The sequence below is a fragment of the Myotis nattereri genome, assembly GCF_964212035.1.
Source record: "Myotis nattereri genome assembly, chromosome: 7".
NCBI lineage: Eukaryota > Metazoa > Chordata > Mammalia > Chiroptera > Vespertilionidae > Myotis > Myotis nattereri.
The window spans coordinates 71650365-71671855 of record NC_138082.1 but is presented as its reverse complement, the minus strand read 5'-3'; the positions used below and the strand labels follow the sequence as shown (position 1 = coordinate 71671855).

The 21491-nt window shown below is 38.4% G+C and overlaps 1 protein-coding gene across 2 annotated transcripts in view; it reads right to left on the bottom strand.

Moving 5' to 3' along the window:
- Positions 1–21491, bottom strand: part of LRP1B (LDL receptor related protein 1B) — a 1698272-nt gene that overhangs the window by 318062 nt on the left and 1358719 nt on the right. For both annotated transcript variants that reach the window (XM_081095916.1, XM_081095917.1), the window contains exon 42: positions 1082–1271. In XM_081095916.1, the coding sequence (XP_080952042.1) occupies positions 1082–1271 (190 nt within the window). The remainder of the gene's footprint in view (positions 1–1081; positions 1272–21491) is intronic.

Sequence of the window (21491 nt, the reverse complement as noted above, 5' to 3'; positions counted from 1 at the left end):
CCAGAGCTCTGAGGAGTCAACCTCCTCTCAGCATTCATCTCTCAATCTTCAGAGCCTCTATTTATAAGATGAAGGTACTCAATTAAGTGAAATAAGTCTAAACGTATTTCCAACTCTATCAGAGGGTCCAGATTTAGTTCCTCTTGCGCTGAGTGATTTATGTAGCTCTTTCTTCTCTCAAGTAGTCAGGGCCAGTGTTTCATGTCATTGTTTTTTAGTCTCTGATTTTTCCTCACCACATCTAAAAAGAGCTCTTCTATTTCTGCTCAGTGAAAGCCAGATTGGTCTGACTTTTATTTACTTATTTCATTTAATGATAAAGGATTTTCTAGTAGGTAATAAATATCTTACCATACTGTATTTGAATGGAACTCCATAGATATAGATATAATCTTTTTTTTTCCTACTTACCCAAAGCTTTGTTCTTCAGTTTTCTTACAATTACTTTTTTATGGCATTTCAAAAAGCATGACTTTTTTTTCTAATTTGTCATTTTATATTTGCTCCATATTATAGCCTGAGTATTTTCTCTTGCTATGAATTATTTGTAAGTATTATTATAAATGTCTGCACATTCTATCATCAATAGATGTGGACTATTTAAGCTGTAGTCTAGCATCAAATGTTGAAAATATAGCAGCAAACAAGATGTTTTGTTGTTTGTTTTCTCAGTATTTTAATTGGAAAGATCCCCAGTTGTTAAAATTACTAAATTAAATTACAAAAACACCTTTTAGTTTTCAATTTATATTAATAGTCTTTTTCCCCCCAAATTTCTAATTTCAATCAGCTGTGCCCTAATGTCTTTTTCATATGCCTTTTCCAGCACAATATTGTCTGTTTTCCCTTTCATTATTTAATTTGCTTTGACTGGATTACTCATGGCAGTGATGCCATGCATTCAAAGAGTCTGGATTTTCTTTATTCACATTTACAATCCTTCTACAAAAACTAGTTCTATGAATTGTGAAAAGAGAACTTCAAAGGAAATCTTTAATTTTAAAGTGAGTTCATTTTAAAATTAACCTGACAGTCGTTGGCATATAATGATAATAAAGAAATAAAAATGCACTGTTTTTACTTCTGGCATTCATCCAGGGTGAGCACATGCGGATGGTCATCCTCTGACATGGTGATGACAGCCTCCTTGTCAAAGGCTCCGGGCCGAGTCTGGTCCACGGTGTGTCTGGTGATGGATGAGGTAGTGGAGCTGGTCCAGTACAGTGTATCCCAGGCTCGGTGATAGGCAAGGCCTTCAACAGAACCCACATCTGATGGAAGAAAGAATACATTGACACTTTTATCTACAAAAGACTTGGCTTCTGGACAGAAAAAAACCTTTGAGATACATATGTATACCTATATGATATTTTATTAATCATTTCTTCACAACTTCTTCAAAATAAAACTATAGTAATCGCAATGCTTATAATTGATAGTTGATTATACACAGCAAGACTGTGCTGTAAACTACTCATGGGAACAGATTTTTGTAAGAACATCATTTAAGACTGAATCTTCTCATTCAAAAAAAAAACAAAAAACAACTCAGTTAAGTAATTGGCATTTATTTAGGAAAATGGTGGCTGTCCTTTATTTTCATATATTAAATATTAATTTTCAACAAGTATCCAGTTGTAACAATTTAGAGATACTTTTGAAAATCATAAGGCAGAGGTACCATTCAGGTAGAATCATAATAAGTTTCCTCTTGACATTATATCTGGAGATGTCAAGGAAAAGCAAACGTATAAAAAATTGCAATAGTATCAAGAAGCCAACATCTAACTCCACCCTTGCAACTCAGTCAGAGACAGAGAATGTTTTAATAAGTTCATGCAGGAAGGTCTTTGATTCAATTCAAATAATATGATCTGAAAACAAAAGAAAATGAAATGAATTGCCAGCTAAGGCATGCTTTAAATGTTAAAGAAAGATAAATGGTAGTATGTAGATTCCAGTATATACAAGTGACAACGTGAAAAATGAGTAATTATTGCTTAAAATTGTGCTCCCAATCTCTACAATAACATAGGGTAGCTGTTTTATTTTTCATAGAGGTGCTGGGTACATATCCTATACTAGAGGCCCGGTGCATGGAATTCGTACATGGGAAGGGGTGTCCCTCAGCCTGGCCTACATCCTCTCATAATCCAGGACCACTAGCTCCTAAATGTTCACCTGCCTGCCTGATCATCCCTAACCACTCTTCCTGGCTGCCTTATCGCCCCTAACCTCTCTGCTTGCCTGCCTGATGCCCCTAACTGCTCGTCTGCCTGCCTGATCGCCCCTAACCATTCTGACTTCAGGCCTGATTCCCCTAACCACACTGCCTGCCTGTCTGATCATCCATAACTGTTCTCCTGTCTGCCTGGTTGCCCCTAACCATTCTGCCTACCTGCCTGATCACCCCTAACTGCTCGCCTGCCTGCCTGATCACCCCAATCGCCTTTGCCTCGGCCCCACCACCACAATTTTGTCCGAAAGACATCTGGAATGACATCTGGAAGGTCATTTGACTGTCTGGTCTAATTAGCATATTACGCTTTTATTATTATAGACTACAGGCCTGGTGCATGAATTTGTGCATGGGTGGAGTCCCTCTGAGTGGCCTACAGAGATCTGACCGAAACCCGCAGTCCAACGCCGCCTGCAGCTCTTATCTGCCACTCCCACTCATCTCGGCCCCACTGTGCCTGCCCTGGGCTCCCACCCAATCAGTCCTGATCAAGAGACACTCGCACTGCTGTAGCAGTGCTCGCCAGCCATAAGCCCTGCATCTGGCGCTCTCCCAAGGGAAGTGGCCTGGAGGATTGGGCTAAAACCAGCTCTCCAACATACCCCGAGGGGTCCCAGATTGCAAGAGGGTGCAGGCCAAGCTGAGGGACCCCACCGGTGCACGATCGGGCCAGGGAGGGACCATAGAAGGGCTCCAGGGCATGTCAGGCCCATCTTGTTCAGTCCCGATCAGCCGGACCCCAGCAGCAAGCTAACCTATAGGTCGAAGCATCTGCCCCCTGGTGGTCAGTGCACATCATAGCAAGCAGTTGAGCAGCCTTAACATATTATTAGCATATTACACTTTGATTAGTTGTTTGGTTGTTCTGCCATTCGGTCTACTTGCATATTACCCATTTGCTATATAGGATAATAAAACCCTAATATGCAAATCGACCAAAACTGCAGATCAACCAGTTGCTATGACATGCCCTGACCACCAGGGGGCAGATGCTCAATGCAGGAGCTGCCATTGGTGGTCAGTGCGCCCCCACAGGGGGAGCACCACTCAGCCAGACGCTGGGCTCATGGCTGGTGAGCGCAGCGGTGGTGGCGGGAGCCTCTCCTGCCTTTGCAGCAACACTAAGGACTCCTTGCAGGATGTCTGCCTGCCTGCTTAAGCCTGCTCCTCGCCAGCAGGCAGACATCCCCCAAGGGGCCCCAGACTGCAAGAGGGCACAGGCCGGCTGAGTGATCCCCACCCCCAGTGCCCTAATGTCGTGCACTGGGTCTCTAGTTTAAGTATAAAAAAAATTATACTTTTGCCGAAACCGGTTTGGCTCAGTGGATAGAGCGTCGGCCTGCAGACTGAAAGGTCCCGGGTTCGATTCCGGTCAAGGGCATGTACCTGGGCTGCAGGCACATCCCCAGGAGATGTGCAGGAGGCAGCTGATCGATGTTTCTCTCTCATCGATGTTTCTAACTCTCTATCTCTCTCCCTTCCTCTCTGTAAAATAAATAAATAAATAAATAAAATATATTTTTAAAAAAATTATACTTTGCCTTCATGTTACCTGTTTTCCTCAGAGTTACTTTTAGCATGTTAAATTTGAGAAAAAATGTGCACAGCTTTAGCAGTCATACTAATAAATTAACATTTAGCAGGAAGGGCCTTTTTGTTGTTTTTCTCTCAAGGAATCTCTGAAAGGAATTATTCAGAAAATAAGTAGATAAAAAGGGTTATTTTAAAGTTCAAAACGGGTAAATATTTAGTTTGGTGGTCAATAAAATTTAGTGGGAATGAAAAAATATTAAAGCCATTTGAACTAGGTTTATTTAATGAGACTAAACATGTCATTATCCTCTTTTTCTACATGGAATAGAGAAAAATCCACTAATAAAAATTAATTGCTACCATTTATTGAGCACTGTATTTCTGCTAGGAAATGTTACTTGTTTTGCATACATCACTTTGTGTATAAATCTACTCTGTGAAGTTGGTTTTATTGTTCATCTTGTCCTAAGAAGGAAACGGAAACCTATGGTCACAGAATTGATAGTATTAAAGCAAAATTTTTAGTGCAGATTCATTTGCTTCTAAAAGCCTATATTCTTTAGCATGACTGCTAGTATTTAGAGATGAGTTTAAGCACCTAGGACCATTCTCAATCTACACCAAGCTGGAACCAAAGAAATGATTCATTCATTTTAAATTGTCTGACTCTGGGTGAATTGTATAACCAGTAATTCACCATGAGTAGCCTCCTCTCACACAGTCAACAAAACAATTTATAATAAATAATGTGGGTGATTAGATTGGAAACTTAAGTCAGAGATGATAGAAGAAACATTATAAAACATAATCATAATAAAACCTGTTAAGCTCTTCTTATCTGAATCATAATGTGTTCTTATTTGAAGTGAGTAGGATGGAGGTTGATAATGGCCAAAGGTGTTCCAGTTATTAAATAATAAATCATCTATTCCATGGTATTTTTTGCAATATCAAATCACTTAAGAAATGATTAACTGCATTAATAGTATAAGCAGCATTATATTCCTTCAGAATTCACAGATAGAATGAGAAATGGCATAGTTTAAAATAAGTTCCAAGCAAATCAGAATCATTAATCCAGCTTCACTCTGTACCTTCCCCTTTAACTGACTTTGACAGATGTTCATCATGGGAACTTTTTTTCTACAAATTAGAAAGAAACCACTTGGCATCACTATTGAGAGGAAGTTGATGGTTGCCCTAGTAACCCTGAGGTTACTAGAGTGCATGATACACCTCACCGGCCACGTATAATCTCTTTTATTGTATTTTGTAATAGACGACAGCCTGACAGTACACTTAATCATAATCTGATGCTACATTTAAAAATATTTCAGTAATATATGTCTTTCTCAAAAATATCTCAGTCTTTATAATTGTGTTTGTCATTAACAAATTGTCAATTAAACATCTGCCAAATTTTAAAAAAATCACAAAAAATATTTTATTAGTACTTAAGATAACATAAGATATTTATGTCCATTTTATGATGATTTAATACAACATTGGGTCATGTGGCATGTATGTGAGGGGTATGTGTGTACGTGTGTGTGTGTGTGTGTGTGTGTGTGTGTACATTAAGGTTCCTAAATCAGATAAACAGGTACAATAAGAGCTTTGAATTACTAGTCCTAACAGATAATCATGTAGTTTGAAAATTAAAGTAAAATACCTATCTATCTAGTCAACTAGTCCTGAAATATTGAATAGACTAAATCACTACAGAGTTAAACACTCTTGGAACTTGAGGATATAGAATAGACATAAGTAAGAAAAAAACTCTAACAGCGCTAATTCAGCAGCTCCGTATGTCTGATGGATAGCTAGTAAAAATACCACCTTCTCACTTCATACACTTTCAAAGTAAAAGAGTCCCCTTCCCTCCCCAACTCCCCTCTTTGATCAGGTAATTGGGTTTGGCTAAGCATGAATGAGGTACTAACGTGCTTTGATAGAAATAAAAAGATGAGATCAATTCATCAAAGATCCAAGGCAGGCAAATAACTCAGAATCATTGCTAAACTAATTTGCTGAATTCTAGTTTTCACAGCAATGACTGGCAAAATTGATCCTACTAGTCTGTCGCATTGACACCAACCACTACTCTACAGCTACTCAGAAGAGTTCACGGAGATCATCACTGAAGTAGGAACAGCAGCTCCTTCCTGTCTGTACAGTGTTCTGAAGGCAAGATAAGGGCTTATGGGATGCAAGTGGCAGTAAAGGATGTGCTTGGAAGGGAGTCACGTATACAAAACATTGAATTCATTGGCTGGAAAAAGTTAAGGATAAATACTGCTACAAAGTTAACAGAAATAATACTTATCTCAAGAACATGCTATAACAGTAAAGTGTCACAATGGCCTTCCTATTGAAAGGGTACTAATCCCTATTCACTGGCTTCTTTTCTAAAGTCAAGGAGTATCATAAAGCTTCCTGTTTGAAGATTGGTACAGAGTTTAAAATAAGAAGTTTCTGGGTGCAACATTCCATATCGATCTTAAATTTGTAGTTTCCAGAGAAACAGGATACTGGGTCCAATTCATAGTGTAGACCTGGTATTGAACTCTACACAGAGTACACATGGCTATGCTTTACTTTAAGTCTAACAAAACATACTTAAATACTTAAGTTTTGTATAAATTCTACCCTTTCCTAAAAATCCTCTTTTCTTTTTCTTTTCTTTTCTTTTCTTTTTTTTTCTTTTCTTTTTCTCTTTTCTTTTCTTCCTTCTCTTTCTTTCTTTCTTTCTTTCTTTCTTTCTTTCTTTCTTTCTTTCTTGCTTGCTTGCTTGCTTGCTTTCTTGGGTCAGATAATCTATAGCTCTTCTTGTGTTCAGTCTCCCTCATTGCAATGAGCCCATACTTTACATGGTTGAGTTAAAGGTTTATGTATCATAAACCTTTGTTATGCCCGATTTCATCTTAAAAATTCTCAACAAATTAGAAATAGAAGGTAATTTCCCCAAACTGATAAATGGAATCTTGAAAAGCCCAAGGCTTGTGTCATCTTAGTGGTGAATAAGTGAGAGATTTCCCCATAAGGCCAGGAACAAGAAAATAATTCCTACTCGTACACTTCCATACAGCTTTCATGTTGAAGATTTAGTCAGAAAAACTGAGGGGGGGGGGAAGTCTCCACACTGAAAAAAGTAAAATGATCTCTATTGGGAGATGACATGTTTTAAATGTACAAAGTCTTAAGTAATTTACCAAAAAAAAACTATTAGAATTGCAAAATCCTCAGTTAGGTTGCAGGGCAGATGAGCAACATACAAAAGTCAGTTGTATTTCTTTCTTTTTTAAAATTTTTTTAAAATGTATTTTATTGATTTTTTACAGAGAGGAAGGGACAATGATAGAGTTAGAAACATCGATGAGAAAAAGCCATCAATCAGCTGCCTCCTGCACGCCCCCTACTGGGGATGTGCCCGCAACCAAGGTACATGCCCTTGACTGGAATCGAACCTGGGACCCTTCAGTCCGCAGGCCGACACTCTATCCACTGAGTCAAACTGGTCAGGGTAGTCAGTTGTATTTCTACACAGTTTCAATGAACAATTCAAAAATAACATTCAGAAGACAATTCCATTTACAATAGTATTTAAAAGAATAGAAAATACAAAACGGTGAAATAAAATTAGGAGTAATTTTACCAAAAAATTCCAATCTTAAAAGTATACACTGAAAACTATTAAACATCAATGAAAAAAATTAAAGATTAAAAATAGAAAGATAACTCACATTCATGAATTGGAAGACAATATTGTTAAGAAGGTAATTGTTTCCCAATAGATAATATAAATTCAATGTAATCATTACCAAAATCCCAGTCAGCATTTTCCCCCAGAAATTGGTACACTATTCTTGAAATACAAGTGGAAATGAAAGAGACCAAAAATAGCACTTGAAATACAAGTGGAAATGAAAGAGACCAAAATAGATCTTGGGGGGGGAAACGTTAGATGACTCACACTTTTTGATTTTAAACTTACTACAAAATTACAGCAATCAAAACAATGTGGTAGTATCATAAGAAAAGATATATAGATAAATGGAAGAAAACTGATAGTATAGAAATAAAACATATTATTTATGGTAAATTACTTTTTGGCAAGAGTATGAGAAAAATAGATTATGTGTTCCTTTACTCAATAAATATAAAAGATTAGTCAATATTTTGGCTAATAGACCTAAATGTAAAAGGCAAATTATAAAAATCTTAGAAGAAACTATAGGACTAAATCTTCATAAACTTGGGTTAGACACAGACTTCTTTGTCATGACATCAAAAGAAAGATGACAAGCAATCAATCAATCAAGTTGGACTTCATAGGAATTAAAAACTTTGGTGTTTCAAAAGACACCACCAAGAAAGTAAAAATATAATCCACAGAATGGGAAAAAATATTTCCAAAGCATTAATGTGCTAACAGACTTGTATCTAGAATATATATAGAACTCTTACAACTCAACAATAAAGTAAAAAATAACCCAAGGAAAAAATGAGTATATGAATTAAATGAGGTATACAAACGCCTGATAAGAACATGAAAAATGCTCAATGTTATTATCCATCAGAGAAATGAAAATCAAAATCATACTTCACATCCAATATAATAACTGTAATAAAAAATATCAGAACAAGTTTTGACAAAGATGTAGCAAAATTAGAACTCTCATACATTGCTGGTAGAAACGTAAAATGGGGCAGCTGCTTTGGAGAAAAGTCTGGCAGTTTTCCAAAATGTTAAACATATAATTACCATATGATCTAGCAATTCCACTGCTGGGTCTAGACCCAAGAGAAATAGAAATACAGTATGTATCCAAATGTACACAAATGTTCATTGCAGTTTTATTCATAACTAGAGGCCCGATGCACAAAATTCATGCAAGAGTAGGCCTTCCTTTCCCTGGCTGCTGGCACTGGCTTCCCTCTGGCACCCAGGACCCGGGCTTCCCTGGTAGCCCCAGCTTCATCCGGAAGTAGTCTGGAAAGATGTTCGGTCTAATTAGCATATTACACTTTTATTATTAAAGACAGCTAAGAGCAGAAATGGCCCAAATGTCAATCAACTGATGAATAGTTGAATAAATGGTGGTACTGCACATCTATATAATAGAATATTATCCAGCAATAAAAAAGAATGAAGATCTAATAGAGGCTAAAATATGGATGAAGCTTGAAACTATTATACTTAGTGAAAGAAGCCAATCACATAAGACTACTTAATCTATAATTCCCTTCACATGAAATGTTCATAGTAGGCAAATCTTTAAAGACATAAAGTAAATTAGTGGTTGTCAGTGGCTAGGGAGGATGGGGGAAATAAGATTGAAGTGACTACTAATTGATATGGGTTTTGTTTAAGGGGGGAGTAGTAATAAAAATATTATCTAATTGATTGTAATAATGGTTGCACAACTCATACACTAAAACAACATTGAACTATGCACTTTAAATGCATGGATTAAATGTTATATAATTTATTAAAGTAGACCCAGAGCTGTCTTTAAGGACACATATAAAATAATGTGAGAATAAGCATCAATAAATGGAAAATTTAGGTTCTAATTTGCTAAATGGAGGTAATTCTATTATGAGTCTAGACACAGGGTTGTTGTAAGGTCCGAAAGAAGAGACTTTCTTCCTCTGTGTTTCTCTTTTCTCTCTCTCTCTCTCTCTCTCTCTCTCTCTCTCTCTCTATATATATATATATATATATATATATATATGTAAAGATGAAAATATTTTAAGGTATTTGGATATGATTTAATTAGCAGCCAGTGGAGATATTAGAGAAAATTTAAATACCTGCAACTTTCTCTTCAATCTATTTACTAAAATTACATTTGCTTTACAAATGATTAACTGGAAGGATTATTTCCCCTTTCTAACTACTTAACATGAATGGATTGCAATAGATTTCCAGGTAGATTGCTTATTATAAATTAGACTACTGCCTCTCTAGTTTAAAGACTTGGAGTCTTTTTTTTCCATATTAATAAAATAAAAATAAGTTGGTTATCTAAAATAACTTTCAGGCCCTGGATGGTGTGGCTCAGTTGGTTGGAGCACCACCCTCTATACCAGTGATGGCGAACCTATGACACGCGTGTCAGAGGTGACACACGAACTCATTTTTTGGTTGATTTTTCTTTGTTAAATGACATTTAAATATATTAAAAAAATCAAAAATATAAGTCTTTGTTTTACTATGGTTGCAAATATCAAAAAATTTCTATATGTGACATAGCACTAGAGTTAAGTTAGAGTTTTTCAAAATGCTGACACGCTGAGCTCAAAAGGTTGGCCATCACTGCCCTATACTGAAAGGCTGTGAGTTTGTTTCTGGGTCAGAGCATAAACTTAGGTTGCGTGTTTGATCCTCACCAAGGCACATAGAGAAGACAATTAATTGATGTTTCTCTCTCTCTCTCTTCCTCCCCTTTCTTTAAAATCAATAAATACATACTCTCACAGCCGGTGTTGCTCAGTGGTTGAGCATCGACCTATGAGCCAGGAAGTCAAGGTTTGATTCCTGGTCAGGGCACATGCCTGGGTTGTGAACTCGATCCCTAGTGTGGGGCATGCAGGAGGCAGCCAATCAAGGATTCTCTCTCATCATTGATGTTTCTATCTCTCTTTCCTTCTCCCTTCCCCTCTGAAATCAACAAAAATAATAAAATAAAAAGTATACCCTCTAATGAGGATTAAATATATATAAATTAATAAAATGACTTTCAGATATAGGCTTTCATATATACACTTTCATTTTTATTTCCTCAGATTATTACGGTGATTAACAAATCACATACCAGAATATGCACCAGCAGAGGGTACTAGCCAGGGCACAGTCTGGACAATCTGATATCCAGTATACACTGCCAAATATTTAGTGTCAACTCTAATCACAGCCAAACCATAGTAGTAGCTTTTACCTGTACACTTTGCTCTGAATATTTATCTTCTTAAATCCTTTAACTGCTAAAGAGCTCAACATCTTTTTTCACCAGTCTAATTTACTGAAAACTAAACAAATTAAATTATAGTCTAAAAATTTAAGCAAGGAACAACTTTGCTCTGGAAAATATTGTAATGAAACACCTGGAAAACTAGAGAATCCACTGAAAACTACTGACTGTTCAGTAAGATGGCAGGCAATAAGTAAATAAACAAAACAAAGTTAATCATTTTATTATTAGTATATACAAAAATAACTGATCAGATATATAATGGAAAAAAAATATCAATCCAAGTAGCTACTAATGATGTTGGTTCCCGTGAATGAATACAGCTGTAAAACTGCTTGACTCTTAACCACATGAATTTGACTGTTTTAGAGGCTAAAGTATCCAAATGAAGCCACCTAGCAAGAATGCAAATCCCTTAAGTTGAGGCCCTCACCCCTCTAACAAGAGGATATCCAATCTATTCAAAGGGTTTGAATGGGCAATAACTCTACTCTCTCTTGTCCTCATTATCCTACTTACTAAAACACATTTTATTTTTTTCCAAAAGCAAACGTTTTTTTTTGCAGAAATGCAATTTATCTTTAACAAAGACAAGCTTTTACTATCATCCCCTAAATAGTTTTAATTCCCTGAAACCAGAGGATCTCAAACATTTCTGTTAGAACAGTCTTTGCTTTACATTGCAAAACAAAACTGGCCTATTTAACTTGGTTTTCCCTGAACAAAGGAGCAATTTGCCCTAAGGTAGTACTGAAACAGACTGACACACTTTTCACTAACAGTGTTTTATTTTTTCCTAATCTCTTTCATTGTGTGTGTCTATGTGTGTGTGTGATTCAGGTTTAAAAACATTAAACATCTGAATTTTAGCCTGAATCCCAGACTAAGCTGAAAATTATATGGACTCAAACATGTCTCAACAAATCCTTCTATCATGTATCACCACTATGGGAAGCAAAGACATATAGGCAACTATAAACTTGAGCATGTGGGTAATTATAGTTGTGTCATTCAGGAGTAACTGGAGATAAACAGTTACTCAACTAAGATTAAGCTAACATTGGTGTGCCCAGGGTTGCCAGGAAAAACATGAGTTACAACGTTTCAAAACCCTCAGGTATGGCATAATTCCTCTTCCAGGGAAAAGCTAGGACACCTAATATGTACAGCCTTTCTTTGAGTAATGTAATTAGAAAGTGACTTGGAACCTTACATCAGTTCCCTGTGAGAATGTAAGGTAAATCTTCGGGCCAAAATCATGAACCAGAACATTCTTGACAATGAGATATCTCTGCCTGTCTACAGCTGTCTACGTAAGGTCCATCATTTCCCTCAATCAACTCATACAATACAAAGTGACCTCAACAGCAATTCACTTGTATCAAGGATACTTTCTTAGTATGAGAGAAACTAGGAAGTCCTTCTTGTCCAAACTAAAACTCAGGTGTACATTCAAGTTTCTCAAGGTCCTTTATTCAATATGAATTCCCTTGGTTTAAGGTGGACTCTAGGTGTTCTTTGTTTAAATACATTTTTTGTTTGTTTGTTTTTTGGTGAACAACACTCTCCAAAGGATAACTCATTAAGTTATTGGTGAATAATGCTTTATTTATTATTGCATTCTATTATTTTTAACTAGAGGCCTGGTGCACAAAAATCATGCACAGTGGGGAGGGGGAGTATCCTCAGCCCAGCCTGTATCCTCTCCAATCCGGGATCCCTCAGGGGCTGTCCAAATGCTGGTTTAGGCCAGAACACAGGGATCAGACCTAAACTGGCAGTTGGACATCCCTCTCACAATCTGGGACTGCTGGCTCCGAACTGCTCACCTGCCTGCCTGCCTGATCACCCATAACTGCCTCTTCCTGCCAGCCTGGTCACCCTCAACTGCCCCTCCCTTGCTGGCCTGGTTGCCCCTTACTGCCTCCACTGCCAGCCTCATCACCCCTTACATCACCACCCCCCCACCCACCTGGTTGCCCCCAACTTCCCCCCTCTGCTGGCCTGGTCACCCTCAACTGCCCCTCCTTGCTGCCTGGTCGCCCCCAACTGCTCCCCCCCACCAGCCTAGTTGCCCCTTACTGCCTCCCCTACTCGCCTGGTCACCCCCAAATACCCCCCTCTGCCGGCCTGGTCGCCCATTAACTGCCCCCCCCCCCTGCTGGCCTGGTTGCCCCTTATTGCCCCTCCTAACAGCATGGTCGCCCCCAACTGTCCCCCTGCCAGCCTAGTCACCCTCAACTGCCCTCCGCCACCTGGTCACCCCCAACTGCTCCCCCCCCCGCCAGCTGGGTTGCTCCTTACTGCCACCCCTACCTGCCTGGTCGCCCCCAAATGTCTCCCCCTGCCGGCCTGGTCGCCCCACGCAGCCTGCTGTTCAGTTGTTTGGTCGTCCCTCACTAACCCCCCTGCCGGCCTTGTTGCCCCACGCAGCCTTCCGTTCGGTCGTTACTGTTACTGTGATGGTGTCCCAAACAATTTGCATATTCCTCCATTATTAGTTCAGTATAGATGGGCCATAAAATGTGGGCCTTTTTTTATGCAGAAGAAGAAAAGATGAGTAACTTCCAAAAATCGTCTTAAGAGAGGCATAGAAATGAAGGCTTGGGGAGTCTAGAAATAGCACAAACATTATGTGGATGAAAGGGGCCAAATACTAACCTGACAAGCTCAGGGAAGACCTGCATTACGGTCTTGCAAACTGAGAGACCTAAATTAACACAAAGGATGGTCTGAAATTAAACTTTAACTGAGAGCAGTGACGGTGGGCAGTTACGTCCTAGGCTGGTATCTTCACTGGCAAGGTCAACCTTTACCTTAACTGAGCCTGTCTGTCCTTTTTGCGTCTATGACAACATATTCATAAAATGTCTGGGTAACTTTTAACTTTCCTTTTTCCAAACTCCTTGGGGTACAACCTAATGTGCCTGGGCACCAGGACAGATACCACAAAGTCCTTCATTTTTATTGTTATCATGTTAATTGTTGACTGTTGACTATCCTGCACCTATCTAAGTATGTGTCTATCATTTTACTTTTTATCCAATCCCAGGGGTTTTGTGCTTTACTTTCTCCCACCTCTCTAATCTATCACCCATGGATTTCATGTAACCCACATACATCTCCTCCTTTGATCGCAATGCATAAAAATAGATGAAAACCCACCATTCTCTGGAGCATTATCACAATCTATAGAGATGCTGCTTCCCAGTAATTATTGACAGTTTGGCTCAAATAATCTCACAAAAATTCTTTACAGTTTTGAACATTTTTACGTTAACAATTACATGGGTGCTTAACAGAAAGGCAGCATTATATCCAGTTCACCAGCTATTTGCTGGTGATAAATTAGTAACTTCAAGAAAAAATATTCCCTACACATTTGTTCATTTTGCATAATAGATATGGTGCATAAAATTAATTGGACAGAACATACTCTTGTAGCTTCTGATGCTCTTATGATTCCCGTCCTACAATGGACAAGGGCCTTCTAAACCGAGTTCAGTCCAAAGCAGCTACAATGTTGAATTCTGCACAACGGCCTTTTATTCTTCCTGACAAATCTCAGCTATGTCTTCATGATTTACATGCCACTCTTCAAAATGTCTTTTTTCTTCTCATCATTCTCTCCTTAGTTTTTATGATTTTAAACAGTCTTACCTCTCTCCATAGTTCCACTACTATTGCCTCCTCTTATTTCCATTGTGAGTGTCCTCAAGGCTATTAGTGAACATAAGATGGTTCATGACTCCAACTGTAAGGACCATCATGAGACCTGACAGATTCTCCTAGCCAGGCTCCTCTCACCCTTTTCCCTACTATGTTTCAACCTTGATCTACAAAAACCACATATTCTCAGCTAAATGATGTTATCCATCTCCATCCCCTACATTAAAAACTTAAACACCTATTTTCTAAAAACTCAAGGCTGCATCTCTAGGATAATCCTGGACCCCTTTAAAGTACCAGCCTGAGAAAGCTCAAAGCTGCCAAAAGATTTACTATTTGTTCCAGCCAAAACTTGTTGACAATCTGGACCACCCTTCCTTCCAGCACTTCCTCTTCCACTTTGAAATGTATATGAATCTTATACAACTCTAGAGTGTCTTTCTTAATGGCCTAAAAACCATGCCTTTCAAATGCAGTCATCAGGAAAGATTGGGGCTGTATCTCCCAGTCTCTGTGGGAGGGCAGAATCCTAATTTTGCTCAGGTAAAACCTCAATATAAGGGATTAATTTGGGTGAGGGGGTGTCTGTCAAACCTAAAAGTCCATTATATGATAAAGTAGTTTTTCCAAATATGTATGTTTAAAAATTTACAAATTAGTTTAACTGTTTTTAATTATTAGACACATTTTTGTAATTACAATTAAGTATGTATGAAAAATCTAATTTCACGGAAAGGTTTTCTATTATGTATTACAGTAATTTTAAATTTACACAGTCACCACAAGTAAACAAATGCACACCAGTGGGGTGTGGCTTAGCATTCTTGGGAACATCAGCCAGGCCAGCATAAGCGCTACAGCTGCTGCAGAAAGTCACGCCCTGCCACAACAGAACCAATGACCACGTGCCACACGATGTGATCCTGTGTTAATCAATCCCCAGTCACCAAACATTGTGTGTGAGCAGTGAACGACTCTTGAATTTAAATATGTAGACTATAGTTGTAGATATGTAATAGTTATGTTGGCGAAATTACTACAGTGTTTTTTCCAATGTATGGCCTATTGTTAAAAGTAACAGTGAATTAATAACAACAACAAAAAACCTGTTAATTTAATTATAAGCAAATCTTGATTAAAAGCATTTTTTAAATTAACAGGGTGCTAATTTTCACATATGACATATGAACCAAAATTTTGTCTGTTAAGTCCAAAGTCCATTAAATTGAGGTCTGCAAAATTGAGAGTTTACTGTAATACCCTCCTCCTACTCTTCCAATCACTGAAATTTCATTTAACTTGAAAAAATATTCTCAGAAAAATACCTCTCCAACTGCCTTCTTTATACTAAGCACTTCTCTCATCCCTTCTACTTTTCCATATACAATAATACTTTGCCCATACTTCCATTTTCATACCTATTAAACTCCATCACAGTTATTTTTATATGTATCTCACCATCCATGTTGCAACCTCTTTAAAAAAAAAAAAACCTTAGTGATAGGTCCTCCCTTCCCCCAACTGGTGGGCTGAGTATGACTTAACCTGCCGCCCAGAAATACCTGAGTGACTAACCAGGTACCTTATATGGACTATACATTGGACCACCAATCCACACCTGCCAAATACCCTAAGCCCTTGTCCTATATGGACAATGCAGTAAGCCACCAATCAGTGTGCACCAAGTACACTAAGCCCCCACCCCTTCCTATTCCACCCCTCAAAAGGCGTGCCCACCCTGCAAGTGCTGCTGTCCTCCCCTTGGGTGACAGCCCGGCAGGTGCTTCTCCTCTAATAAAGCCTGTAGTCCTGTTTTTTTTGCCTCTGTCTGATTTTTCACTTAGCTATCTGCACAAGTACTGCCTTACTGAGGTTGACCACCTAGAATATAAAAATAGGTTCTCTGCTTTCTTAGTCATGTTTGTATCTCTGGAACCTAGTGATGGTAAGTAGTAAGTGTGTCTCAGGTTTGTTGAGTTTTCAAATAAAATGCTCAAAATTAATTTTTGAATTAAATGTAGAGCAATTTAATGGGGTGAATGAAGGGATATCTAATTTTTAAGCTTCTTCTTTACTAAGAAATTTACTAAAAATAACCATATTTTAATTTTTAAATCACCACAAAATTAAATAATAAAAGTATGACCAGGGTAAGTTCTCTGTGCTGTCTCTTGCCCCGCCATAATGACCTTGGAAGGCACTTGATAAGGTAAAGACAATTAGATTCAGCCTGTATCTCTGAATCAAGGAGTAAGATCTATTTTGGTGAATCACCAAAGTAGACCATAAGATACCAATCACAACATACCTAATTTTAAATGCTTTCATAAGATACTTTCATGTCCAACACTGTTGATTTAAATACTCTCCTTTGTTCAACCTACAGTTGTTAGTCTGACAGTAATCATTCCGTAAAGAACATTCTTTATTTCCAAAGTTCTGTTCTAAATTATAAGTTCACTCAGGGACTTCACAAGTGATATCTAAGGATAGATCATTACAATCCATTTCAAGATTGATTTGATGTGGTTTCAAAATATGTATGCTGATTTTCCTAAGACATTTCATTTGATTCAGGCATACATTATTAAGAAATAACACTGATGCCAATTTTATTTGTTGACTATTATTTTAACAATTTTGGCAGAAAATTATTTTAACAAGCTACATTAAACTTTTTATCATCTAAAATTTATTATCAACAGTTTATGAAACATCAACAATTTTATCCTCCATTTACATTAATGGTTCATGTATATTTTGTACTTTTCTTTGATTTTTTTTTTCATTATTGAATGATTACCAGTCTTGAATGCCATTTGTCCTTTTAAATTACTTTGTGAAAATTAAATAAAATAGCAACACTACCTTCCATCTATCACATTCAAATGATAATAATAGTTAACATTTATGAAGTATGTATTGAGGATATGCATGTACTGACTCTAAACTACATCGCAATTTCATGAAGTGGAACTCAGACATCAGAAAGCTTATAAAATATAAGCTTATAAGATATCTAATTTACTGAGAACTTACTATGTGCTTGGCACTATTTTAAGAGTTTATATTATTTAATCTAAAAACTAAAGCATTTGCTTGGCTATCGTTCTGTTATTTTGGTCTGACTATACAAGTTTTGCCTATTTCTTTGCTCAAATTCACAGAACAAAAAGGTAGAATGCCAGAATTTTCAGTTGTATACTCCTCTGAAGAATACCACACAGATACCTGCATTTCATGTAAAAGGAAATAATGACAACATATATACTTTAGAAGAATTTTATAAGGTACTTAGCAACATATCTAGTTGTAAACAGAGCTATTATGGAAAGAAAAATCAGGTTGTCAACTTGATCTGGTGAAGTCAATATATCTTTCTCAAAGACTATATTTTAAAATTTATCTTTATTGTTGAAAGTATTACAGATGTCCCTTTTGTATCTCTGGAACCTAGTCATGATAAGCAGTAAGTGTGTCTCAGGTTTGTTGAGTTTCCATCCCACACCCACATCCACCAGGCCAACTGACCCCTCCACCCATACCTGACCCCACCAGGCCTATTGTCTGTGTTCATGGGTTATGTATATCTCTCTATATAAAAGCCAAAGCAACCAGAAGGCCGGAATGACCAGAACGACCAGTCGCTACAACGCTCACTGACCACCAGGGGCAGACACTCAATGCAGGAGCTGCTCCCTGGTGGTTAGTGTGCTCCCACAGCTAACCTCCCACACTGGCAAACATCCCCTGGACCCTCCCCACATCTAGCAGGGCCTAGCTGGCAGCCAGCAATTGGTAGCCAGCAGTAAGGGAGGCCCCAGCCAGCAGCTGGAAAGAAGGCCCTTGGCCGGCAGCCAGAAGGCCCCGATCAGCCCTGATCACCAGCCAGGCCATGGGACCCCACCCTGCAGGAATTCTGTGCACTGGGTCTCTAGTAGGCATATAAGTTCTTTGGTTAATCTCTTCCAAACCCTACTTCCCCTCCTTTTCTCTGAGATTTTTCAGTCTGCTCCATGCTTCTGTTTCTCTGAATTATTTTGTTATCAGTTTATTTTGCTCATCAGATTCCACATATGCGTGAAATCATGTGATACTTGTCTTCCTCTGACCGGCTTATTTCTCAAAGCCTATTTTTAATAGCATTGGTGATGAGATGTGAATTTGATGCTAGGTCTTCTTTCTGATCTTCTTTCTTTTCCATGATTTCAAGTCTTTCTGTGAACTTAAAGTGCTCCAGAGAAAAATAAAATTTCAGATAAATCTATATGTTTAAAAATTCAGCAGTACATTGCCTTACCAGACAGTTTATAAAGAGGTAAAGAGCGAAGACTTCTGGTCAAGATGGGAGAGTAAGTAAATGCTGTGCTCACCTCCTCCTATGACCACATCAAAATTTTAAGTAAACTACAGAACAACCAACACTGAGAAGCACCTGCAGACTAGCTGAAAGGAACTCCTTTAACTAAGGACGTACAGAAGAAGCCACATTGAAACAGGAAGGGCAGAGAGGCAGAAAGGACGGGGCTCACAGCCATGGGTAGAAGCTCAGAAATGGGAGCAATATTTCAGCTGTATAGGTTCCTCCTGAGAAGAGAGGGGTCCCATCCCCACAACCCACACTCCAGCCCAGGCTTCCAATGCCCGAAAGGGAAGTCTTCATAGCCTTTGGCTGTAAAAACCAGCAAAGATTGTGGCTGAGTGAGACAGAGGGCTGCTGAAGTTCCAGGCATTCTCTTAAAGAGCCCACACACAGATTTGTTCACTGACATTCATGACTCCGAGCTGCAGCTCTGGGGCAGCAGCTTGAGAAGTGCCAGGGACATACAAGGAGGAACTGAATTGTCTGGCTTTAGGGAAAGACTTAGGGGGCAGCCTTCTCCCAGACAGAAGTACAGGAGGACACCATCACTCTTTTGTTGTAATCTTCCCCCCACCCAATCTGCAGGCACAGGTGGGCTTCAGGTCTCAGTCTCCATCAACTTGATAACACTGTTTGCTCTGCCCTGGGGATTCCCTCAGACCCTACTAAAAACCAACTTGCTAGCTCACCCAGGCTGCTTCCAGTGGCTGTTCCATACAGCCTGAATTGGCTGTTGCTGTGGACTTTCCTAAAAACTCTCAGAAGTTCACAAGCTCCAATAAGTAAACGCTGGCTTTGAGATGCCCCATACCTCTTGCTAATCAGCTCCAAGCTTGGCACTAGTTTCAGCAGCCTTGATTGGCAGCTTAGTATTTCCTAGGCACCTCTAAGCCCAGCACAAATAGCAACCATCTGCAGATAAGTTTGTAGCTCATACCAGGTGGCCTTTGGCAGGGCACAAAAAGAGGCTAACATTGGCATGCACCGGAGCCCTTCCCAAGAGGCCCCAGGACCAGCACATCCATTGGCAATCTTTAGACCATTCAAGAGCACCAAACCACCACCTTCAGAGCCAGTCTTCACAATCAGCTTGACCAATGAGCCTGAGAGTTAGTTCCTTCCATTGAAGTGCCAATAGCAATCAAGGCTCAACACTAACAGGAAGGTACTCACACCCACAAAAGGAACACCCAGATCTGGTGGTCAGGGAAACTATGTCACTGGGTTCCAGGAAACCTATGACCACATCAAAATTTTATTACATAAGGCCACTCTACCAAAATCGGGAGGTGTAGCAACTCTACCTAATACATAGAAACAAATACAGGGAGTCAGCCAAATTGAGGAGACAAAGAAACAAGTCCTAAAGGAAATAGACATACAAGTCCAGGAAGTACAGAGTCCCAAACAAGATGGACCCAAAGAGGCTCACACCAAAACACATCATAATTACAATGCCAAAGATTAAAGACAAAGAGAGAATCTTAAAAGCAGCAACAGAAAAGCAGTTAGTTACCTACAAGGGAGCTCCCATAAGACTGTCAGGTGATTTTTCAATGGAAACTTTTCATGCCAGAACAGATTGGCATGAAATAGTCAAAAATAATGAAAAGCAAGATCCTACAACCAAGATTACTATACCTAACTATTGTTTAGAATCAAAGGAGAAACAAAAAGCATCCTAGTCAAAGTAAAGCTAAAAAAATTCATCTCTACCAAGCCTGTATTATAAGAAATGTTAAGGGGACTTCTTTAAGGAGATAAAAAGATGAATAACATGGAAATAACTACATACCACAATTGTAAATGGATTAAATGTTCCAATCAGAAGACATAGGGTAGTTAAACAGATATGAAAACAAGACTAAAAAATATGCTCCCTACAAGAGATCCATTTCAGATCAAATGACCCACATAGACTAAAAGTAAAGAAATAAAAAAAGATATTTCATGCAAATGAAAAAACAAAACAAAACAAAAACCCAAACAGAAAAGGCTGTGAAAGCGATACTTATAGCAAACAAAATAGACTTTCAAACAAAGACTATAAAAAAAGACAGAAAAGGACCAGCAATTCCACTTCTGGGTATTTATCTAAAAACACCCAAAACACAAATTTGAAAAGTAAATTCATCCCTATGTTTATTGCATCATTATTTTTTAAAAATATATTTTATTGATTTTTTACAGAGAGGAAGGGAGAGGGATAGAGATTTAGAAACATAGATAAGAGAGAAACATCGATCAGCTGCCTCTTGCACACCTCCTCCTGGGGATGTGCCCGCAACGAAGGTACATGCCCTTGACCGGAATCAAACCCAGGACCCTTCAGTCTGCAGGCCGACGCTCTATCCACTGAGCCAAACCGGTTAGGGCTATTGCATCATTATTTACAATACCCATGACATGCAAGCAACCTAAGTCTTCACCAATAGAAAAATGGATAAAGAATATGTGGTTCACATATAAAACCAAATATTACTTAGCCATATAAAATAATGAAATCTTGCCATTTCTGACAACATGGATAGACCTAGGGAGCATATGCAAAGAGAAGTCAAACAGAGAGAGACAACTGCCATATGATTTCACATATATGGGGAATCTAAAAGAAAAAAAAATGAACAAATAAAACAGAAACAAATTCATAGATAAAGAAAACATTTTGATGATTGCCAGACAGGAGGGGGTGGCTGGATGGGTAAAAAAA